Source organism: Callithrix jacchus, chromosome 10 (genome assembly GCF_049354715.1).
Source record: "Callithrix jacchus isolate 240 chromosome 10, calJac240_pri, whole genome shotgun sequence".
Classification (NCBI taxonomy): Eukaryota; Metazoa; Chordata; class Mammalia; order Primates; family Cebidae; genus Callithrix; species Callithrix jacchus.
The window spans coordinates 91,868,120-91,894,156 of NC_133511.1; the positions used below are offsets into that span (position 1 = coordinate 91,868,120).

At 36.2% G+C, this 26,037-nt stretch overlaps 1 protein-coding gene across 6 annotated transcripts in view; it reads left to right on the plus strand.

The window, feature by feature from the left end:
• The window catches only part of ANO3 (anoctamin 3), a 436,084-nt gene that overhangs the window by 279,268 nt on the left and 130,779 nt on the right, over positions 1-26,037 (plus strand). For 4 of the 6 annotated variants that reach the window (XM_054242186.2, XM_054242187.2, XM_078339269.1 and 1 more), the window contains one exon: positions 24,594-24,752. In XM_054242186.2, coding sequence (XP_054098161.1) covers positions 24,594-24,752 — 159 coding nt within the window. Of the gene's footprint in view, positions 1-2,331; positions 2,434-10,152; positions 10,223-24,593; positions 24,753-26,037 lie in introns of those variants that run through there. The other 2 variants (XM_054242189.2, XM_035262274.3) reach the window with 2 other exon arrangements.

Sequence of the window (26,037 nt, forward strand, 5' to 3'; positions counted from 1 at the left end):
GTATACATAGGTAGATGGGATGTGAAAGTAAATTCAATAAATTAATGTATGGGCATACCAGTTAAATGGTGCAGATGATTATTCTACTTGATATTTAAACATTCAATCAATGACAGGCTCAAATCAAAACAGTTCTCTAGTTGTTCAGACATAAAAGTGGCCAGAGAAGACAGATCAGAAACCATGTTGTTTGAGCACACTGAAATATATCCCCTTAATCTCTCACATTCCAAGCCCTCCAGGCTTTGAACACTGGATTGGAAGTTTCAATAATAATAATAATATTAAATGATTACAACAACTAACATTAGGGATCTTACAGGGATTTTGATGATAACTTCGACTTTTTTATCACCATAATGACTCTAAAAGGTAAGATCTATTTTTAACCCCACTTCATAGCTGAGGAAATGAGGCTTAGATGGTGAAATAACTTTCCATTTATCACATAGCTGGTGAGAAGGAGGCAGGAATTATACACAGGGACAACCCTGTCAAGCACTGTACTACACTGCACATAATGGAGGTGTGTGCAAGGGACTGTAGAAGCCACGAGACAAGTGAATTGGGTAGTTAGGGGTCATGTTCACATTATTGGAAAATTATCATGTTTATTAGGGAGCATGAATATTGTGCTTTTTTCTTTAATGCTTTATACTTAAGAAAATATAAAATTGAGGTCCCTGTGCTTAGTTAGATCCTGATTTATTTTAAAGCACTTGTCTCTTCCTTGTGGCTTATAGCCCATCATCTCTCCATGTCATCTTCTCCATTTATTTTGGCACACAGCCTTCTTAATCTCACCAAAGACTCAATCAAAATATAAATATTTTGAGCAGTTTTTACTGTGGAGAAGAAAATACCCACCGAATAAAGCACTGTTGTGTGTATTTAATAATTTCTGACGTTTCTGTTTTAAAAAACTAATTATTATGGGTTTGTTGTGGTGGTTGACTTCTTGCATGATGCAAACCAGGATTCCAGAGGAGTGTTTCAGTCTTGGACCCCCACTGGATTTCATTAATCCCTTTATGCCATAGACAATTTTTTTTTTAATTTTGTATTGCATTTTAGGTTTTGGGGTACATGTGCAGAACATGCAAGACAGTTGCATAGGTACACACATGGCAGTGTGTTTTGCTTCCTTTCTCCCCTTCACCCACATTTGGCATTTCTCCCCAGGCTATCCCTCCCCAGCTCCCTGCCCCCGCTGGCCTGCCCCTTTTCCCCCCAATAGACCTCAGTGTTTAGTACTCCCATCCCTGTGTCCATGTGTTCTCATTTTTCATCACCCACCTAGGAGTGAGAATATGCGGTATTTCATTTTCTGTTCTTCTGTCAGTTTGCTGAGAATGATGTTCTCCAGATTCATCCATGCCATAGACAATTTAAACCTGCAAATTAGAGTAATATAACATTTGTTATGTAAGGATGGCAAACATTGTGTGAAGTTATTTTTTGTATTTCTCAAGCCTGCTGGAAAATCAATTTTAAAGCATGCTTATTAACTCAAGACCATATACATTAAGTGGCTACATCTTAGGTTCAGTGTCCTGTTAGTCCCAATTATAAGCTGCCCTGCAGAGGCTTTCTTAACAGAAATAAATGTAGTCCTCTGTTGCATCTCTTATGTGGATGTAAACTAAATGGAGACAAAAGTATTCAATTGTATTTGCTTGTTTACTTTTAGGTGACTGTTAATTCCTGTGCTCTCAGATTACAATCATATCATTATGTGCAGCTCAGAGCCAATATAATGCAATGTCAAGTTTAACATACAGCATTTTTCAGAAACCAGGAAGCTTTCTATTATACCTTTCTCCAGTGAATAAGAAAATGAAGCAATTTCTTTTAAAAGCAGAAAAAAATTATAGGAAATCCTGGTGAACTCCATTCAGCTATCCGAATAATGTTACCTAGTTCACCAGACCAATATTATTCAGAGTGAAACACACCTCCCACCTTTTGTGGTAATCTGCCCAGCTCGTTCAAATGACACATAAATAGATTATTAATAATTGACAGTAAAATAAAAATGTCACTGACATATACGACTAAATGCCACTTAGGTGATTCATGCATAGACATTAACCAATGACATGTGAAGGCAGCCCCCTACTGCACCCTATAACCAACTCCTAAAATGAAATTAATTAAAAAAAAGCAATACGGATGTTCTTACAAATAGATGAGTTATCTTAAAAAAGGTGATTATTCAAACTCAGACATTTAAGAGTAGGCTGAAAACCCTCCAGTCAAATGCTTTGTGTAGCATTAAGAATGTAACATTCTAGCTAATGGAAAAAGCAGTTGGTGGAAGGGAGAACTTTCAGTTGTCACACTGAAGAGTGCTTTAAAGAAGATTGTCATTTGAGACTCTCTTGTCAGCAATGAGGGATTCCAAATGCAGCTGAACTCAGAATTCTGACTGTGGTATGTTTAAAAGTGCATCAATCTAGGAATTCTATACTATTTTTCTGTTTTCTTAAACATATGTAGAGAAGCCAATAGAGAAAATTTAATATTGATTTCAGAATTGGAAATGAATGTCTCTGTTATTTCAAAATACTAAGTATATGTTTTAAAGTAAAAACAGTATGATCTAAATGTGTTATTTTTAAAATATGTTTATCTTGCATGTAAACCAAATGTCACCTCTCTGAAGTTTTGTCTGCTTTTAAATGTACGTATTGCTTTCACTGAACTATTCACATCTACTCTAAAATAATTTTTATTCAAAAATATATAAAATATATTTACCTTTAACTTTTTTTAATTTTTCTTAAGAATAATTTTATACAAGATTTTTAGCTGATTTTTATCAAAATATAAAGTCTGAGAGAAACATCTGAATTTAAAGGAGCATGTCTCATAGTGTTAAATGTTAAAATAAATAAATTACATCAGCTACGAAATTCACTGTGATATAAGCTAGGGAACAAAATGTTTTCAACCTGTTGTCTTTATTTTCTCACAGTTTTAAAGGTAATAAGAAAGTTAATTTAGACTCAGTTCTTTTTTGTTTCTTTGTTTAAAAATGTCAAATGCTTCCATTTGGAGAATTCCCATTTCTACATCTACATTAAAGAGTAGATAATGTAGCACAGATAATCACTGATACAGAAATAAGTGTTCTTTTCTTTACAAAAAATAAAATTAAAAACTTTACAAAAAATAAGTACTTAAATGATTTCTCATATAATATTTAAAATATAAAGGTCAGTGATGAGGAAAGATCTACTCAAATATATTCTCTGTAAATTACTTCCACTAAGTGGGTATTTAAAGCTCACATATAATATTTTAAAATGTTTACTATATTGAGAACCCAATAAAAAAACATCATTTATACTTCATCACAGAATATTCTATAGAGAAGGGCTGGACTTTGTGTCTTCATTAGATAAACTAGAGAACCTATGATTTAAATAAAAAATAAAAGTAAATAAAAATTGGTGGAGAGAGAATAATATAAGATAGTCTAAGAAACAGCACCTAGTACAATATCATTTCATATGGAAACTCAACCAGTATTTTGTGTCCTTCTTACTTTTATTTGTTTTAGTTTTGTGGAGTATTTACATTTGCTTCATGATTTTTATTCTTCCTGTGGATACATGTTTTATCACATGGTATTCAGCATCACACTTTATCCACTTAACCAAGGTCAGATATCTCAGGGGTTTTGGATCCAATCTGAAGTCCAATTTGAAGAAAATTAATCTAGCTTTTTTTGTAACTCTCTGATACTACATTGCTTTACTGAACCAGCTTTATTTCCTGGGACATGTCATAGGAAACTATTGCTTCCCCCTTAATAGCATAATCAAAATCAATATGGGCAAAATTTATCACAGAGAAATAGTGTCTGATAAGTTATCTAGACCTATTCATTGTTTGAACCATCTTGAGAGAAATACGAAATGGAATTTTTCCATACTTCTATCTAATTTTAGCTAAATTAATACATATTCAGCTATCAGTATAAAAGTTCTTTATATTTGAAAACTTTTCAAGGGAAAAGTATGTGCTGCATAGTCATACTTAATATTCATAAGAAATATGTATGTTTCACTTTTATAAAAGTAAATTTATAAGAGAATTATCACTAATTATTAAATTAAAATATAAAATAAAATTAACCTTGGACTTTTCTTTCAGTAAAATGAGAGGCTAAAATCAGTGATATTTAAGGTTCAAATCTCACATTCTAAGAAATTCTGGCTTCATCAACTTTAAACAAAATATACCTTACAACTGTGGTTGTATAACTACTGAATGTCAGAATTACTTATAGGGGTGGTTAAAAAAAAACGCACAACTGGACTCCACCCCCCCAGAGCTTCTGATAACAGTAGCTCCAGTTGAGGCCTGAGAATTTGTAATTTTAACAAGTTTCCAGGTGATTCTGATGATATTGGTGCAGATAGCACCCTTAATATCTTCAGTGTACTCTGTATTTTGAAAATTCACCATGTGCCAACCTCTATACTAATCTGGGTATGCATTGATGAATAAAACAGGCAAAATCCCTAAATGTGCAAAGCTTGTAGACTAGTAGTGGAGGAGTAAGAAAATAAATAAGCCTGCATGTAAATATCTATTTAAAGTTGTCATAAGTGGGTGCAGGATAGAGGAAGGGGAGCTACTTGAGTGATCAGGAAAGTAGCTTCTCAAAAGCTGTTAAGAGCAAGAAATGAAAGATCAGAAGTCAACAGAGGGAAAAGTAGGAGAATGTGGCATTCAAGGCAGAAGAGTGATCCATGTGAGGGCCCTGGGGTGGAAAATATCCAGATGTGTCTGAGAAGTTAAGTGGTCAGGTGGCAGAAACACAGAAACTGAGCACAAGGATGGGCAACAGGAGAGGTGAGAGAGAGGTAAGCAGACACAATGCTGCAGGGGCCGATGATGAGGAGTTTGAATTTTATTCTAAATTTAAAGGTTTTTGAACAGATCTCTGTTTGTATACAATCACTCTGCCCCTGAGGGTGGGGAAACAATGTCGGAGGTGGGGACACACTAGAGTAATCCAACTCAATAAAGTGAAAGTGGTTGGCCAAGAGTGGTTAAAGGTCAGGTGAATACATCAGTTTCCCACATGAGAATGGGGAGACCACTTAGATATCTAACTACAGATGTGGAAGTTAGAAAAATTACTTTGGAATTGATTACTTGATAACATGAACACAAGTCAAGAAAGTGAAAAAAGCAGCTAGAAAGCAGTTATAATTTTGTGTGTGTGTGTGTGTGTCTGTCTGTGTGCCTGTGTGCGCACATTTGTACGAAAGAGAGAGTGAGAGAGAGACGTGTAATACTACTTGGGATATAGGTGATTTTTAAATTTTATTTGTGTTGTTTCCTGCAATAAAAAATACACGTTATTATGAGATTTCCAAGTTCAAATATTTTATTGAGTAAAACTTGCTTTATTCAATCACAAGTTGAATTATCAGTTGATTGATTTACACATTTGTGTGTGGGTGCACAGATGCATGCATGCCAGTTACCATATAAGATACAGTGGATATGAATGAATAAGATACAGTTCCCATACACAAAAAGTTTTCAGTTTACTGGGGACACTAAAAATAGGAGCTTCAGAAGATTGGTTCTCAAATTTTTGAATGCATAAAATTATGCATTATATCATTTGACAGGCCTTCCAGATACTAGTGACTCCAGTAATACTCCAACAGGTCTTGAATATACTCACCCTTTTCCATGTACAGATGTATTTGTATATGGAGTTTCCTTGACTTGGGAAGGCTCACCACCCTTATCCATTAATTTTTTTTTTAGGATTTAAGTCACATATCACTTCTGAATGAAGGCTTTTTCTCTTTCTAAGGACAGTTACTTCATCTTTGCTCTCAAAGCACTTGCACCTCCACCCCCTCACAGCATAAATCATACAAATTGCAATTACGTGTCCTCCTATCTGTCTCCTTGACTAAATTACTCCCTCTTAATGGAGGGGGACAATGAATTAATTTTTTCTTTGTAATTACCTCTTCATTGTGCATAGAAGCTGACTCATAACAGGAACTCAGGATAAACTTGTCAAATAAGTGAACTACTGGAAGAGAATATTAGGAAAACATTGCAACTTTACGTGGAATAGAGTTATAAGTGTGGCCTTCAAGAGTAGCAGCACAATTCATGGAAGGGAAGGAAATCGATGTTGTCTTTAAAAATGGGCAAACTTTTCTGAGTAATTGTACTTATAATAACTTGTATTAATAAAACAATTGAGAAATTAAAAGAGATACATGATCAGGGATACTCATCGTATCATTGAATCATAACAAAGAATAATTTGGTAAAACAAGCCAAAATATCATTTAGTTGGAGGTAAATAATGATACAATCATAAACTGAATATTGTTTAGCTATTTAAAAGTGCAGTGAAACAAGGCCAACCACCACCACTAGTTCTCAAGTGTGCCATCACACAAGAATAAAACAGGGGAATATAAAAGTGTGGAATATAACACTATGTTAAGAGTAACAAGATCTGGTTCTGGGATTCTTTGGCCCAGCAGATCTATTTTACGTGCTCTGGAGACCACCAAGCCTCAGAATCTCTTTTCTTAAAAGCAAGAAAATGTTTGGAGAGCCCCTTGATCTCTTGTCTACTCTTTGCACTAAAATAAGATGAAAACAATCAGTCACAAAGAACAGCCTTTGTTTTCTGGCCTACCTTAGGTAAAAGAGATGAGAGACTTTACGTGTTGATGTAGAGATATATGGTGGACTTTTCCTGTTGTGTTATGCAAGCATCACTTCCTTTGTTGGCCCTCTAACCCTACTTTAAGATAACCAGTCAGATTCCTCCCTCTTCTTGGATAGAATGATAGAAGAAGTAATGTACAAGTTTCCCAAGCTGAATTCCACTCTGAGATGTTCTCTTAGAACTTATATAGGAAAAGATGCTCCTTTCTCAACTACAGAAAGAAAATGATTGTTACTAGTATTACAGCAAAATATTCATGAAGTCATCAGGCTAGGGTTGTTTCTTTACCCAAAACCTTTATGCAAGCAAAACAAAACTTGGAGACAATTTTTTCTGTCTGGAAAAAAAAAAAAAAAAAACTGACTTCAATCACAATCAGGCAACTAGCTGATTGGTTATATAACTAGGGGTCTCTCCACACACCACACATAAATGGGACAAATTACTAGCTGTAGTCATGAGGTAATTACTTTGCTTCTGTTTTCAGGGTATAAAAGCTCACTGCTTGTGTGGCTGGAGCAGGGCTCTCTGAATTTCTTCCAGTGTAATATGCTGCCCAATTCATAAATGGTTTTTGCCTAAATAAATTCTGTCAAGCTTATTTTGTCTAAAAGTTTTTTAAGAGTAGGAAAGAACGAGAGAAAGAAAAAAGCAAAAAGTAGCAACAGAATTAAGAGATAAAGAAGAAATAGAATAGCAGAATAAGAATGCTGAGAGCTTGATTTGGATTTTCAGAACCAGCTGTTATTAAAGCTAATGAGCTCTGGACTTTTCAGAGGTCAAGAGCTGAATAATTTTTGCTATATGCCTTAAAATATTCTTGTTGTTAGGAGTAGCTATGGTTGTCTGGTTTAGAATTTTGTCATTTCAAACGGAAAGAGTCCTGATTAATATAACTACGATACACTGTTGAATAAGAATAGATTTTATAACAGTACATACAGAATTCCATGTGTGTCTGTGTTATTCTGTTCTCATGCTGCTAATAAAGACACCCAAGACTGGGTAATTTATAAAGGAAAGAGGTGTAATGGACGCACAGTTCCACATGGCTGGGAGGCCTCATAATCATGGCAGAAGGCAAATGAGGAGGAAAGTCATCTTACATGGTGGCAGGCAAGAGAGCGTATGCAGGGGAACTCCTTTTTATAATACCATCAGATCTCATGAGACTTATTCACTACCACGAGAACAGCATTGGGAAAACTTCCCCCATGATTTAATTATCTCCACCCGGGCCTGCCCTTGACATGTGGGGATTATTACAATTCAAGATGAGATTCCATGTATAATCTATAATTTGTATGCACTCACACATACAGTTAAGTCTACATTTTTGAACGGGAGAGTATAAGAGAAAGAGAACGGTAAACTTGTACCAGCAAATTATTCCTGAACTGTTATCTTTAGCAGTGCTTTTACTTTCTCTTTATTTTGTGTCAATCTTACAGGGAAAAATTAAGAGTTGCAAATGTCATTGCTAGGAGCAGAGGAAAGGATTTTGGACAATTAGAGAAACAGTGTGAGCAAAGATACAGAGTTTGGACTAGATTGTGCATGCGCAGGGGCCAAAGCAAGAGACATACCTGGTTACAGCACAGCATAGGAGAAATAGGCTGTAGAAGGAGTACAAGTATGAGGACAGTAGGGATTTATAGAACAGTCTCATCAGAAACTTCTAATGCCTCATACCCATAAACACAAACTTCTTTGATGTTCTTCAAACTTACAAAACACTTTCCACACTGAGCTGGGTTAAAGAATCACCCACCTGAGCCTCTGTTGGGGGTGCTGTAAGATCATTAATACAAATTAAAAACACCTGGCCAGTTCACTCAGCTTCCACGTGTAATTCCTTACCAAAAACAAACAAACAAACAAAATCTTTCAGTTTATGTTATAAATACCTGTTTGATTCTTAAGAGCAAATATGCCAGTTTTGTTGTTGTTGTTTATAAAACAATATATTAGGCTGTGGCATTTTATGTATTTCATAGTAGTAAGTTAAAAATAAAAATGAAAGATGTAAAGGAACTCTGAAATTAATTGAGCAGGCTGTGGCTCATGCCTGTAATCCCAGCACTTTGGGAGGCCGAGGTGGGTGGATTGCTTGAGGTAAGGAGTTTGAGAATAGCCTGCCCAACATGGTCAAACCTTGTCTCTACTAAAAATATAAAAATTAGTCAGGCATTGTAGCACGCATTTATAGACCCAGATACTCGGGAGGTTGAGGCAGGAGAATCACTTGAACCCAGGAGGTGGAGGTTGCAGTGAGCTGAGTTCACTCCACTGCACTCCAGTTTGGGCAACAGAGTGAGACCCTGTCTCAAAAACAATATAAATAAATAAATAAGCAAACAAGTTGGCATCTTTTAGGACTTGGCCCCTGGAATTACGACACATGAATTTGATTCCTGGCCTTGTTACTTACATGCTATGTAACACTGGAAAATTGTTTAAATTCTCAGTGCTTCTGATTCTCTATTTATAAAATGTGGTGGAGTGGTGACAGAAAATAGTACATACCTCAGTGGGTATTTGTGAGGAATCAGTGAATGAGTATACACTGGAAAACTTAGAAGAGTGCCAGCACATAGTAATTGTACCATAAAGAAAATGTATTCATATTATTACAGATGAAAAAAATTAAGAAATTTAGGTCCAAGAACACGCCACATAGTGAGAGGCCTTTACCCTCATCACAGGCAGATTTTGTGTGAAAAAGGAAGTGAGTTTGAGCTTAGGGAAAGGAGAGACAATAAGAAGGACACAGGTGCTTAGAAATTTGAGGAGGAAAGGCAGAGAGCAAGAAATCCAGGAGAATAAATTTGTCTAATAGACTGTGTGTTATACAATTTATCCTCATTTGCCTTTACAGTATAGATGGAAAACCCTACTTCGTTCACTAATTTCCACAGGTCGGATTCTTGGGAATGAAATTAAAAACATGGTGAAGGGAGGTTCATAAATGCTATATGTGATATGTTTGTAACCTAAAACAAAAAGACCTAAAATGTTGAATACTATAATTTCTCCTTGCACAGTTAAATAAATAGTGATAGTGTTTCAAGGAGCTTTATCATGTCTAAGATGGACCCTATCGATAAAATTTTTCTTCAGGTATTGCATGGAGATGGAAGGTAAAGAATGAAATAAAGCACCTGATGAAAATGGACGAAATGAAACGGAAAACAATGGGAAAGAATGTCGATAAACAAATTAGGGATCAATTGTTGCTCTGAGAAATTTTTAAAAGTCAACGAAAACCTAAGCAATGTATAAAGAATATTGACCTCCCCCATGATCTATTTCATATGTGCTTAATTCTGTCTATACGGTGTTTCTTTTTGTTCTTTCTTTTTTGTTGTTTTTGTTTTTGTTTGTTGTTTTTGGAGACTATATCTCACTCTGTCACCTAGGCTGGAGTGCCGTGGTGAAGCCTCAAACTCCTGGTGTCAAGCATTCCACTCACCTCAGCTTCCCAAGTAGGTGAGAGCACAGACCCATGCTACCATGCCTTGCTCGTTTTTTTTTTTTTTTTTAATTCTTTTAAAGACAGAATCTCACTATGTTCCCCAGACCGGTCTCAGCCTCTGGGCTTAAGTGATTTTCCCACTGCAGCCTTCCAAAGTTCTGGAGTCACAGGTGTGAGCCACTCCTCCCGGCCTTTAGTGTTTCTTGAATCATGTGGAATATCATGGAGATTAGGTTTGTGATTTGGGACTGATTTTGTAGAACTCTTACAAATCTAGCCTTTTATTCTTTCCATTTTGAAGTAATTTGAACAGAGATTTTATAAATATATATAAGATATATATATATATGATATATATATATGATATATATATATATATATATATCATATATATATATGATATATATATATGATATATATATATATATATATATCATATATATATATCTTTAGAAAGTCCTACTTAGAAATTATCTGACCTAAGATGTTTTCGTATCTGTATAAGGGAAATTCATGATGTATAATTGAGTTTCATTTGTATTTATTTCATTGTGTTGTTTAAAAGTATATTTAACATTATCTTTGTTTATTTGTATAAATTTAGAGAGTACAAGAGCAGCTTTGCTACATGGATATATTGCTAGTGGTGAAGTCTGGGCTATTAGTTTATCAATCACGTGAATAGTATATATTGTACTCATTTAAAAATTTCTAATTTTTCACTCCCCTCCTAACCTTCTGAGTATCCAATATTATTTCATACTGTATGTCCATGTGTGTGAGTTATTTAACTTGCACTTATGAGAACAGGAGATATTTGACTTTCTTTGCCTGAGTTGTATCCCTTAAGAGAATGGCCTCTAGTTCTATCCATGTTGCCGCAAAAGACATCACTTCCCTTCTTTTTATGGCTGAATATCACATTTTCTTCTTTTCAGTCATCTATTGATGGACACATCACTTAGGTTGATTGTCTGTCTTTGCTATTGTGAACAGTACTGCAATAAATATACTAGGGCAGGTAGTTTTTTGATATAATGATTTCTTTTCTTTGGATATATACCTAGTAATGGGAATGATGGATTGAATGGTAGTTTTGTTTTTGTTTCTTTAAGAAATCTCTATACTGTTTTCCATAGAGATTGTATTAATTTATATTCCCACCAAGAGTCTATAAGCATTCCCTTTTCATTCTCACCAACATCTGTTGTTTTTGGACATCTGAATCTTAATATTAGACATTATGACTTTTGTAAGATGACATCTTTTTGTGGTCTTAATTTGAATTTTTCTGTTGAAATCCTTTGGATTTGTGTCCCCACCCAAATCTTCTCTTGAAATGTTATCTCCAATTTTGGAGAAGGGGCCTGATAGGCTGTGATTGGATCATGGGGGTGGACTTCCCCTTGCTGTTCTCATGATAGTGAGTTCTCATGAGATCTGGTTGCAAAAATGTGTGTGGCACCTTCCCCTTCCTCCTGCTCTGGCCATGTAAGACATGCTGCCTTCCTCTTTGCCATCTACCATGACTGTAAGTTTTCTGAGTGCCCCCCACCCCAGCCTTTCCTCCTATACAGCCTAGAGAACCATGAGCCAATTAAATCTTTGTCCTTTATAAATTACCCAGTCTCAGATAGTTCTTTATAGCAATACAAGAATGGACTAATAAAGAAAGTTGGTACTGGGAGGCAGGGCATTGCTATAAATATACCTGAAATTGTGAAAGCAACCTTGGGGTTAATGGGAAGAGGTTGGAAGAGTGTGGAGGGCTCAGAAGAGGACAGAAAGATGAGGGAGAGTTTGGAACTATAGCTTGTTAAGTTGTTGTGACCAAAATGCTGATACTGATATCATCAATGAAGTCCAAACTGAGGAGGTCTCAGATGGAAATGAGGAACTTACTGGGAACTTGAGTAAATGTCACTTCTGTGATGCATTAGCAAAGAGTTTGGAGTAATTATTTCCCTGCTCTAGAGATCTGTGGAACTTTGAACTTGAGAGTGATGATGTTTGGTATCTGATGAAAGAAATTCCTAAGTGGCAAAACATTCAAGATGTTGCCTGGCTGGTTCTAGCAGCCTGTTATACTCATGAGCAAAGAAATCACATGGAGCTAAAACACATATTTAAAAGGAAAGCAGAGCAAAAATTTTGGAAAACTTGCAGCCTGACTATGGTAGAAATGAAAACCCCATTTTCTTGGGAGGAATTCATGCTGGCGGCAGAAATTTGCCTACGTAGAGAGGAGCCCAGTGTTATTGCCAAGACAATGGGTAAAATGCCTTTAAGGCATTTCAGAGACCTTTTCAGCATCCTCTCCCATTAAAGGCCCTGAGTTCTAAGAGGGAAGAATGGTTTTGTGGGTTGGATCCAAACCCTGAATCCCTGCGCAACCTCGGGACATTGCTCCCTGCATCCCATCCGCCACAGCTCCAGCAGTGGCTAACAGGACCCCAGATATTAATCAGGCCACTGCTCCAGCAGGTGGAAGCCATAAGCCTTGGAAGCTCCCATGTGGTCTTAAGCCTGCAGGTTCACAGAGGGCAAGAATTGAGGCTTGGGAGCCTCCACCTAGATTTCAGAGGATGTATGGAAATGCCAGGATGTCCAGGCAGAAGTCTGGAGCAGGGGTTTAGCTTTCTGTTAGGGTACTGCAGAGGGGGAAATATGTGGGTGGAACCCCCACACAGTGTCCCCACTGTGGTACTGCCTAGTGAAGCTGTGAGAAGAGAGTCACTGTCCCCTAGACCCCAGAATGTTAAATCCACTGACAGATTGCACTATATACCTGGAAAAGTTTCAGGCACTCAATACTATCACATAAAAGCAGCCAAGAGAGTTGTACCCTGGGTCAGAGATGCCCAGGTCCTTGGGAGCACTAATAAAACCTAAGCCTTTTCATCAGTGTAGCCAAGATGTGACATGGAGTCACAGAGATATTTTGGAGCTTTATGATTTAATGACTGTCCTCCTGGATTTGGGGCTTCCACGGGGCCTGTGGCCCCTTTGTTTTGGAAAATTTCTCCCTTTTGGAATGGGTATGTTTACCTAATGTCTGCATTCCCACTGTATATTGGAATCAACAGGCTTGAATTTGATTTTACAGATTCATAGGTGGAAGGGACTTGTCTTCTCTTAGATGAGATTTTGGACTGCAGACTTTTGAGTTAATGCTGAAATTAATTAAGACTTTGGGGAACTCTTCAGAAGGGACAGATGTACTTGCAATGTGAGAAGGACATGAGATTTGTCAGGGGCCTGGGGCAGAATGATATGGTTTGGGTGTGTGTCCCTGTCCAAATCTCATGTTGAATCATAATCTCCAGTGTTGGAAGACAGGCTTGGTGGAATGAATGTGATTGGATAATGGGAAGGTCTTCCTCCTTGCTGTTCTCATGTTAATTAAGTTCACAGAAGATCTGGCTGTATAAAAGTGTGGGACACCTTCCTATTTGCTATCTTCTTCCTGCTCTGGCCATGTAAGACGTGACTCCTTCCTCTCCATTCTCCATGACTCTAAGTTTCCTGAGGCCTCCCCAGCCTTGCTTCCTGTGTATACTGAAGAACTGTGAGCCAATTAAACCTCTTTTTAAACATAAAGTACCCAGTCTTAAGTAGTTCTTTATAGCAATGTGCTAACAGAAAAATACATCTGATGATAAGGGATGTTGAGCATTTTTTCATATGCTTGTTGGTATTTTGTGTAACTTATTTTGAAAAATGACCATTCATGTACTTTGTCCACTTTTTAAATCAACTCAAGATGGATCCAAGACTTAAATGAGACCTGAGACTATGAATGTACTAGAAGAAAACCTAGGGAAAAATCTTCTTGATATTGGGGTAGGCAAATAATTTATGACTAAGACTTCAAAAGACCATGCAACGAAAGCAAAAATAAACAAATGAGACAAACTAAAAAGCTTCTGCACAGCAAAAGAATCAACAGAGTGAACAGACAACCTGCATGATAGGAGAAAATATTTGTAAACTAAGCATCCAACAGGCCTCATATCCATAATGTAAAAGGAACTCAAAAAACTCAACAAAGAATAACATCGCCTTTTTAAAAGAAATGTGTACATCAATAAAGCAAATATTCTTTAGGAAATTTATTTATTTAAAAAAACATGGAAGATTATATAGCTAAAATGTACTTTTCTTATTCGAAAAATATACAGTTATTATTTTGACTATAGCTATGTTTGGGTTTTATTTGTGATGGGACTACATTGGAAAGCAGTATTTTCAAAATCTGTAAGTGCTCTTTGGAGTGATCAAAACATTTATACGTTTCTAAATGCAAATTTTTATTTTAGTTCTTCTTCCTTTGGTAACAAAAAGCTATACAAGATACTGCCTTCAAGGGATTTCTTAGCCTGACATGAGATCTTAGTCCAGCAGAAACTACTGGCATCTTTTACACTAAATTGGTATGTTTTCATTAATAAATGAAAAAGCTATAAAAAAAAAGTCTCTGAAACAGGGAAAAAGATTAGAGAAACCACCACTCTTGTGGAGCCTGAACATTTGAATCTGTCATCTTCATTTGATAAGGTCTTAAAGTGGTACTGGGTCAAAGCAGGCTGTTAGGAATAGAGGCTTTTAGTGGAAAAATGTAGCATTAATCAAATATTTGCTGAGTACTATTTTTAAGAATCATCTCTGATGTTGTGTGCTCCTAGTCACCATTACATAATGCAGTTACCACTGCCCTACAGACACTAACCTAATTTGCAAGGAGGCTTTGGTGACTTACAATTGATTGGCTTCCAAAGTCTCCAAGAAATCAGTCACAACAGTCTTTTAACCCAAACTCCATTTGATATGGTTTGGCTGTGTCCCCACTCAAAGCCCGACTTGAATTGTATCTCCCAGAATTCTCGTGTGTTGTGGGAGGGACCCAGGGGAAGTAATTGAATCAAGGGGGCCAGTCTTTTTTTGTGCTATTCTCATGATAGTGAATGAGTCTCATGATTGGCTTATCAGCGGTTTCTGCTTTTGCTTCTTCCTCGTTTTTTCTCTTGCTGCCACCATGGATGCCTTTTGCCTCCCACCATGATTCTGAGGCCTTCCTAGCCTTGTGGAACTATAAGTCCAATTAAACCTCTTTTTGCTTCTTGTTTCAGTGTGTCTTTATCTTCAGTTTGAAAATGGACTGTAGAGTGGGGTGTTGCTGAAAAATACCCAAAAATGTGGAAGCAACTTTGGAACTGGGTAGCAGGTAGAGGTTGGAACAGTTTGGAGGGCTCAGAAGAAGACAGGAAAATGTGGGAAAGTTTAGAACCTACTAGAGACTTGTTAAATGGCTTTGACAAAAATGCTGATAGTGATATAAACAATAAGGTCCAGGCTGAGGTGGTCTCGGATGGAGATGAGGAGCTTGTTGGGAACTGGAGCAAAGGTGACTCTTGTTATGTTTTAGCAAAGAGACTGGTGATACGTTGCCACTGCCCTAGAGATTTGTGAAACTTTAAATTTGAGAGAGATGATTTAGGGTATCTGGTGGAATAAACTTCTAAGCAGGAAAGCATAAAAAAGGTGACTTAAAAGCACCCTATTTTAAAGGGGAAACAGCATAAAAGTTCAGAAAATTTGCAGCCTGACGATGCAGTAGGAAAAAAAAAATTTTTTTTTAGGAGAAATTTAAGCCAGCTGCAGAAATCTGCATAAGTAGCAAGGAACCTAACGTTACTCCCCAAGACCATGGGGAAAATGTCTTCAGGCCATATTAGAGACCTTCATGGCAGCCCCCCGGCATCCCCCATTGCAGGCTTGGAGGCCCAGGAGGAAAAAGTGGTTTCATGGGCTGGGTCCAGGGGCCCTGTGCTGTGTGCAGCCTAGGGACTTGATGCCCTGTGTCCCAGCCACTCTAACCATGGCTGAAAGGGGCCAACATAGAGCTCAGGCTGTGGCTTCACAGGGTAGAAGCCCCAACCCTTGGCAGCTTCCACATGGTGTTGAGTCTGAGAGTGCACAGAAGAATTGAGGTTTGGAAAACTCTGTCTAGATGTCAGAAGATGTATGGAAATGCCTGGATCCCCAGGCAAAAGTTTGCTGCAGGGTGGGGCCCTCATGGAGAACCTCTGCTAGGGCAGTATAGAAGGGAAATACGGGGTTAGAGCCCCCACACAGAGTTTCTCCTGGGGCACTGCCTAGTGGAGCTGTGAGAAGAGGCTCCACAATCCTCCAGACCTTGGGATGGTAGATCCACCAATGGCTTTTACCATGTACCTGGAAAAGCCAAAGGCATTCAAAACCAGCCCATGAAAGCAGCCAAGAGGGAGGCTATACCCCACAAAGCCACAGGGGCAGAGCTGCCCAAGATCATAGGAACCCACCTCGCATCAGTGTGACCTGCATGTGAGACCTGGAGTCAATAGAGATCATTTTGGAGCTTTAAAATTTGACTACCTCACTGGATCTTCGCCTTGCATGGCCCCTGTAACCCCTTTGTTTTGGCCAATTTATCCTCCTTGGAAAGGCTGTATTGAGTCAATACATGTACCCACATTGTATCTAGGAAGAAACTAGCCTGCTTTTGATTTTACTGGCTCATAGGCACAGGGGACTTGTCTCAAATTAGACTTTTGACTGTGGACCTTTTGGGTTAATGCTGAAATGTCTTAAGACTTTGGGGGGCTGTTGGGAAGGGATGAATTGGTTTTGAAATGTGAGGACATGAGATTTGGAGGGTCCAGGAGCAAAACGATATGGTTTGCATGTGTCCCAACCCAAATCTCAACTTGAATTTTACTTCCCAGAATTCCCATGTGTTGTGGGAGGGACCCAGGGGGAGTTAATTGAGTCATGGGGGCTGGTCTTTCCTGCGCTCTTCTTGTGATAATGAATACGTCTAAGGAGATCTGATGGGTTTATCAGGGGTTTCTGCTTTTGCTTCTTCCTTGTTTTTCTCTTGCCACTGCCATGTAAGAGTGCCTTTAGCCTCCTGCCATGATTCTGACGTCTCTTCAGCTATGTGGAACTGTAAGTCCAATTAAACCTCTTTTTGTTCCCAGTTTCAGTATGTCTTTATCAGCAGTGTGAAAATGGACTAATACATTTTTTTTAACAAACATGCACATTATTATAAACTGTAGATACTGAAGTCGATTTTCAAGGGGAGCTTTGTTTGCAAAGACAGGGGCTTCTAGGACTGAAGGGTTTTTAAGCAACTGCCTGACCCAGAGGTTCCTAGCATGGTGCCCATGGACCGCTAAAGGAGGGCACACATGAGCTCCAGGAGATCTATGAGGTCTCTGAAATTTTATGCATGACTTGAGTATTTAAGTCTGTGTGATTTTCTCCAGATATTGCCTATTACCAAAGAAGGGTTACAATCCTTCTTGACCTGTTCTTTAACAGTATCAGAAATTAAGCCACCAACTTTGAAAAAGCCTATACGAATAGAAATTGCTGGAGCTGTAAATAATCTTAAATGATACCTATAGGCTTGAAGAGTTTATCTCATTATAAATACCTACCTTTCTTTAGAGATAGGGTCTTGCTTTGTCATCCAGGCTGGAGTACAGTGGCATAAACCTGACTCACTGCAGCCTCAAACTCCTGGGCTCAAGTGATCCTCCTATCACAGCCTCCTGAGTAGCTGGAAATACAGACATATGCCACCACGCCTGGCTAATTTTTTTCTTTTTCTGTAGAGTTAGGGTCTCTCTACATTGCCCAGGCTTGTCTTGAACTCTAGGGCTCAAGAGACCCTCCTGCCTCAGCCCCCAAATTGCTGATATTACAGGCATGAGCCACCATACCTGGCCAGTATCTAACTTTTAACAGCAAGAGTAATTCTGGTACTGTAAAGAGCCGAGCTTGTAGAAAAATAGGCATGACTAGTTTATGGTATGTTTTCCACGCCAGCTTTTCAAAGATTCTAACGTGACTTTATTCATTTGTACTCTGAGTAGATGATTTGTAGCCAACATGATAGGGTCAACTGCCTTATGACATGAGTAAATATAGTTGTTTGATAATCCTTCTTCCTCTTCCTAAGACTCAGGAGATTCTTGTCTTATTGATAGAGGTTTTAGAGGAAAGGAAAGAAGAATATAGGACTGTTGGGACATGGAAAGTAATTTCCTGCAAATGTAAGGAACACAGCCTAGGGCTCATCTTCTGTGGAAGCCAATACATTTCTCATCAGATCAAATCCATCTTGGTGTGAAAGTTATGGGAGATTGTATTCTTTGCCTCCTTCACATATATGACTAATGGAAAACAATTAATAGTTTAGAATAGTCTGCTTTGGGACATATGCAAATTTCTCTAATTTCCATGTGTTTGGTCAAGGACACTAATAATGATACTAAGTAGTTACTCAGTGGCAGAAATTCTGATACTCTGATATAGAGGTCTGACATTTCAAGTTAAATTTATTCAAGTGAAAATAGTAGCCTTTGACCAAGGTAATGAAAGTTCTGGGGCTGTTTCCTCTGAGATTTTTTTTTTCCCATTCTGTGTTTTGACTCAACATTTTTATTTTTGCATTTGCAAGCATGCAAATAGATTTAGCCTGCCCTTGCATAATTTGACCTCTCTGTGTTGAGCTTTTCCTTCTTTTCAGGCACCTGCCTGCCTTTCATCTGCTACAAATCCAGAGCCAAATGAAGGGAGTTTCTTAATATTTCAAGAACACTTACTACTGAGGTGTCCTAAAAATATCTGATGCAGACTGGGATGTCTGACTCATTCACCAGTGTATCCCTGGCACCTAGCACACAGAAAAGTGCTAATAAAAAAGCCCACATTTGCAGGATCTGTAGATGTCCTTGGAGGTAATAGCGACCCATGTGCTCAGGGATGCAGCTTTGCTCTTGATTTCTGATTTCTACTTTGTCTTGAACTTTAGTGATTCACCACTGTCTTGTGAACTCTTCAATGTTTGTTTGTTTGTTTTTATGGATTTAGGAGTAAAAAATGCAGATTTGTTACATGGATATATTATATAGTAGTGAAGCCTGGGCTTTTAGTTGTAACCATCACCCAAATAGTGTACATCGTACCTATTAGTTAAGTTCTCATCCCTCACTCCCCTCACTCTCCAAGCCTCAAATATTGATTATTCCACTCTCTATATGCATGTGTACATGTAATTTAGTTCTCATTTATAAGTGAGAACATGCAGCATTTGACTTTCTGTTTCTGAGTTTTTTACTTAAGATAATGGACTCCAGTTCCATCCATGTTGCTGCAAAAGACATGTTTTTATTGCTTTTTCTGGCTGAGTAGTATTCCATGGTATGTGTGTGTATGTGTCCGTATATTTATATATAAAATCAACCTAAGTGTTCATCACAGGTGACTGTATAAAGAAAATGTAGTGTGTGTGTATGCATGTGTGTGTGTTTCTGTATATCATATATAATATATATGTATGTATATATATGTATACAGAGAAACATACATACATATATATGTATCATACATATATGTATGTGTATATATATATACAAAAACATATACATATATATTATATATGTATACAGAAACATATGTATATACAGAAACATACACACAGAAAATTATATAGATTGATTTCCTATCTTTGCTGTTGTGAATAGTGCTGTAATAAACATACAAGTATAGGTATTTTTTTGATATAATGATTTATTTTCTATTGGGTTGATACCCGGTAGAGGCATTGCTAGGTCGGATGGCAGTTCTAGTTTTAGTTCTTAAAAAAAATTCCATACTGTTTTTGATAGTATGGAATTTTTGTGTAATTTACACAAAATGTAAATTTTGTGTAGTTTACATTTTCACAAACTATAATGAGATAAAATCTTACACCAGACCAATGTGTCACCCTCACCAAGACAAACAGTTAGTGCCATAATTTTATTCAAAGAATACTGTAAAACAGGTTCTTGTGCTAATATGCAAATCTCTACTACTGTTTTGCAAATGGGCTAAAATATTTGCAAAGTGTTCCTACTCAACATGAGCCACAACTTGCATGTTCTTGGGATATTTTTTAGAAAGGTCAGCTTTTCTGAAAGTATCTGAGCTTCATGGTTTGCAAACACATTCATGATTGAGTCATTTTTTAAACTGTTTAAATATTAGGTAGGTACCTGATGAATGTTCTGCATCCCAGCTTCTCTGAGAAAAGCGAATTTTATTCTGTCCCCTAGAGACAATAAACATGAAAAAACTCTAAATCGTATGCATTCCTACTGTAATTGGAAAGTATTTCACTATTTCCAATAGCTCATGAAATTAATGGTGATTTTATGTTTGGTCTGTTTTTGTTATACCAAACAATTGAAGAAGCTGTATTCCTTTTATCTAGATGTAACCACATATGTAATCAGTTTTCAGTGAATCATGTTTTTAAACAACAGGTTTGAACACGGGTTATTTAACATATTTGTTAATGACTGTCATATATATTAAAATAAAGTATACCACTATTAACCTTAAAATAATATAGAACCTCTACTGAGTTCTTTCCACATAATTCAGAAGAGGTTTCTGTTAAACTGGTAAAAACTCACCATTCAACATTTGGAATTTATATGATAATTAAATTAAAATTCCAGTTAATAAGTTTGTAAAGTTATTTACTCGCTGAGAGACAAAATTTGGGTATAAAAGGTCTTTTTATAATCTTTTTATAATGATGTGGATTTTTAAAACAGATAGCTGTCTTTCTGGGAGAGTTTAGCATTTACATAGCTTAGAATTAGAGTAATAGAAAATAACTATCATGGTTCCATTTTCAGTCCATACTGCTTTTAAAATGAAAAGCATATAAAATATTTTAAAAACCTTTTTGTCTTTCTAATTTTTTTTTTCTACCAACCAGTCTCTTGATTTCTAGGTCTTCTCATTGAAGGACATTTGCCTTCACCTGGGATTAAATATGTTTCCAGCACTATGAGATTCAGTTGATTCTATTTACTACACTGAGAGGGTAGTATACTTTAAGAAAACATGGAGAAAAATGTGTATATTATTTTATTTTCACCTAATCCTTTCTTAGATCAACATGGAGATGCCTGTAAACAGTGAGTCACAGGTATAAAGTCAAAAAGCAAGCCAAATTGTAATGAATTTCAGTGCTACTATGATTTTGAGATTCTTCATTTTAGCCTATTATAATTTTTTCTATTATAAGTGTTAGAAGGGAGAGGATGACAAATGACCACATGATTTTTTAGGCCTGTATTCTTGAGATTAACCCTGTCTACTGAATACATGGAACTGTGGGTGTTCTCTTCTTTACTTCCTTCTCTTCTTTCTTCTTTCCTTCTTTCTATAAATATTTACTGATGCCTACAATGTGTCTGGCTGTGAATCAGATGTGTAAGATACTATGTAAACCAAAACGTTAAAAAGTTCTTACCTTCATAAAATTTATATCTTTGCAGAATAAGACTGTCAGCAAACAAAAGATAATTAATAAATTAGCACTATATATATGTGTGTGTATATATATATACACACTAACTATATATATATACATTCTAACTAATATATATATATATATATATATATATATATATATATATATATATATATTAGTTAGAGGTTAGCAGATGCTAAGAAAAAAATATTAGGGGAAGTGGGATCAAGAGTCATGAGTAACATGGAGAGCAATTGGAGGGTTACATGATCTCCTCAAGCGGAGGCGTTACATGATCTCATCTATAATATTGAGAATCACTGAGGTAACTCAACTGCCATGTTGAGAACAAACTATACAGAAGGAAAGAGAAGCAAAGAGACAAGCCAGGCTATTGCAATAATCCAGAGTGATAGTAATGGTAGTAGTAATGAAGGTGTTAGAAAGTGGTGAGATTTTAAATATATTTTTTAAGATTTTCTTGATGATTTGAATGTTAGATGGGCAAGAAAAAAAAAGACGACTCAAGATGTTTGATGTTAGTAATTGAAAAGACAGAATTGCAATCAACCAGATTAAAGAAGGTTGCAGGAAGCACCTATTTGAAGAAGATAAGCAATTTCATCTTGGACAGTTAACTCTGAGATATTCATTAGACATCCAGAAGGCAGTTAGATATATAAGCCAGTGAATACTTACATAGTAGTCAACATACAGATGGTTATTTAAAGCCATGAGCTTGGATGAAATCACAAGGAAGGAGTATATAGGGTCAAAAAGGCAAGAGAACCAATGAATGGTTCATTAACAAATCAGAGGAAGAGAGAACAAGTGACCACTTAACTAGGAGTAAATCCAGATACATTAGATATCCTGGGAGTCAAAGGAAAAAGGTATATCAAGTAGGTGAGAGTGATTCCACTGCAGGAAGGTAAATTTATAAGACAGCAAATTGATAACTGGATACAGCAATGACTATGTCTTTAGTGACCTTGATGAAAAAAGTATCTGAAGTGTTGGAGGCAAAAGCCCTCTAAAATCTGAATCTGTGCCTTCTGTGGCAAAAAATTCCCTCACCTAAAAGTATTCCTCTTATGTAACAGCTGGAAATGGCCTTTTGTTGTTAGTCTTTTTAAAATACTCAAACCTTAGTCCTAGGAATGTCTATTTGTATATGGCCTTTATCTTTTTAAATATAGTGGTCATGACCACCAGGTAAGGTGTCAAATTGGTGGATATGCTGGCTTTATTATTTTCTTTTCTGTGATATCTGTATGACTCTTAACCTCTTTGGCTTCTATGTATTCATGTCAATATCTACCTTCATGAGTTATGGTAATCGAATTAACATTTTGAAGCACTTGGCATAATGTATGGCCCATAATAAGTATTCGATCAGTGATAGCTACTACTGTCATTATTACTCTCTTATGGAATTACAAGGCCCTGTTCCACTGATATTAGTTACTTAGTCACTTTATAGTCCTTTCCAGATCCTGTGGAATCTTCCAGGATTCCACATTAATCCTGGAAATCTCAAAACATTTTCATTCATTGAAGGAAAGACTGTAAAGCTTTCTTGTTCTCAAACTTGGAGGTTTCTATTACTAAATTTACACACTTGAACTTCATCTCTCTGAAGAGCCAGAGTCCGCTAGAGGCTCCTCAGATAACATAACCTGTCACTGTAGGGTGAGTATTTCTTGGATATTATTTATGTTTCTTCACCTGAATGACTTGTTGGCCTTTATTTCCAGAAGTGAGGTTGCTCTGGTCCTCACTTCTTTCACCTGGAGTTGCATATATGCCCCAGTCATGGTCCTCCAAATTAGTCTGAAATGGCTTTGTGTGACATTATCTAATATCTCCCCAGATGTTGGAAAGTGTTTTGAATCTGAAGAATGGCTGTATGGGAAACATTAAATAGAGAGTCGATACAGATGTCCAAATAGTTTGAAGGAAAGTGGAGAAAGAAGAATAAGGTAGATAATAGTTATGAACATGAACTTGGAGTCAGAAGAAATTAGGTTCAAGTCTTGGTTCCTCATTGATCTTGGGCAATATACTGGAAAACCCCCACTAAGACTACCATGAGGAAAATGTGATCAATAAAGCTGACCTATTGAAGTTACTTACAGCAAATAAGAATACCACATGGATAGTCTTAGTAGTGTTTCAGAAGAATGAAGTTAGGGAAGAGTTTTCAAAGGATTCTCACAGCCCAGACAGGGTAATTTTAAGGTAGGTCTTATAAGGCAGGAATTTGGTTGAAAATTGGGCAGAGTTCACTAAAATAGCTTAAGTTGGTGGGTACAACAGAATGAAGGCCCTAGAGCAGTCTTGCTGATCAAGTAATTTGTTTTGAAAAGTAAGCTATTTTAGTTGGTTTGCAGTCATATATTCTTAGAAAACGTATTTCCCAAAGCAAATAGTTTATGGATTATTTTTTGGTTTCAGTATTACTAAATATGGATTTAAGAAAATAATGCCTGGACTGAGTGTTATTCAACACAGGAAATAAAGTTGGTTTCATTTCTTAGTATTTATGTTCTCTAAGCCTTAGTGTCTTTATCTTTGAAATGCACATAGTGAGTAGTATATAGGATAAAGTATTGAAAGCACTTATATCTGGTCATGATGTTTACTAAATACTCAATGTATGTGAGCATTATTTTATGATTAAATAAAATAGTAAATAATTATTTTATTATTTGTTGTTATATATTATTTTCATGGGTCTTATTGAATAAAACATATGCATTTTTATGCCAGTACCACAGAACCCACGTTCAGGTATCAGATCACCTAATTTTATTTCCTGGAACATCATTTGCTAATATGGCTCCTAGAGTAGATTGTAAACTTTCTTTAATTGTATTTCCATATCTCACAGTAGTAGTAGTAGCAGTATTAAAAGTAAATTTTTTGATATTGATTGCTAGTGTTCAAATGAAAGTAACTATAATGAAAAATGTATGTACTTATCTAATCCACACCATTAACAATCATTGCTTTATTTGCAGAATGACATGAATTACATAGCATCCAGTGGACCACTATTCAAAGATGGCAAAAAAAGAATCGATTACATCTTGGTTTATAGAAAGACAAATATACAATATGACAAAAGAAACACATTTGAAAAGAACCTCAGAGCAGAAGGCTTGATGTTGGAGAAGGAGGTAGGTGCTTTACTATTGTTAGTTATGTGATAAAATGTGTTGGAACAGATATCATCACTTATGGTTTAGAAAGGAAAATATGCATCACATGACTTTATAAAAGACATAGTTCTTTTCTACCAAATGTTAAATAAATACATTTACATAGCCCCATTAAATATGTATTCACATTTTAGTCTTTACAAATTCTGTACAATTTAAATATTTTCAAAGGACATGACTATTTTTGCAATTTTAAAAACTGAATAAGGAATGATTATAGTTATATAAAGTAGAAAACTTTGGTAAAGAAAAATAAAATTTTGAAAGAGAAGAGTTTGCCAACTATTAATGTCTATATTTTAGTGCTAGAACTCTAAATAATTTTCTTCCCAAATCTTTTTCTTTTGTGAGTTTAAAAAAGGTTCTTGGAAGAATTTATTTTTTCTAGTTAAACAATAACAGTATCAAAACTCACTATGAAAAAAAATAGAAAGAAGGAAAAACATATCCCCCATGGTCCTAGTATCAGAGAAAAATTTTTAGAAAACATTCTCACTATTTTAGTTATACCTTGTGTGGTTGTAGAAAACACATATTAATCACATTACAGAAAGAAGAAACTTTAAGGTAGAAAATTAGAAATATAGATAGGTACAAAATAAAAACTCAAAGTCCGTATCTATACTCTCTCAAATCATATCCTTCTCTCCTTTGGTGGTCTTGTTAGTGACTTGATTTTATCTTGCTGGGTGACCCTCAATATATTTTCTATGTATATACAAATATATAAAATGTTATACAAAATTGGTCATGATATATATGACATAGATCTGTGTATACACACATTTACATGGATGATATAGATGATATATGTGTACATAAACATACATACATACATACACATATCTCTCTATATATATTATTCTGCTATTCATTCCTGTCATTTAGCAATATATTACAGATATCTTAAACTGCTATTACATTTAGAACCAACTCAGCTTTTTACTAGATACGTATTATTACAGGTTAGGGATTTAGTCAGCTGTTCCTCTCTGAGTAAAAGAAAATTAACTCTTACAGAGACACCTAAATTACTACCATTGTTTTTTCTGTTTGTCTCTTTTCTTTTCTTTTTTTTTTTTTTTTTTTTGAGACTGAATCTCACCCTGTCACCCAGGCTAGAGTGCAGTGGTGCTATCTCTGCTCAATGCACCTCCTCTGCCTCTCAGGCTCAAGCGATTCTGCTGCCTCAGCCTCCCAAGTAGCTGGGATTACAGGCACCAATCACCAGGCCCGGCTAATT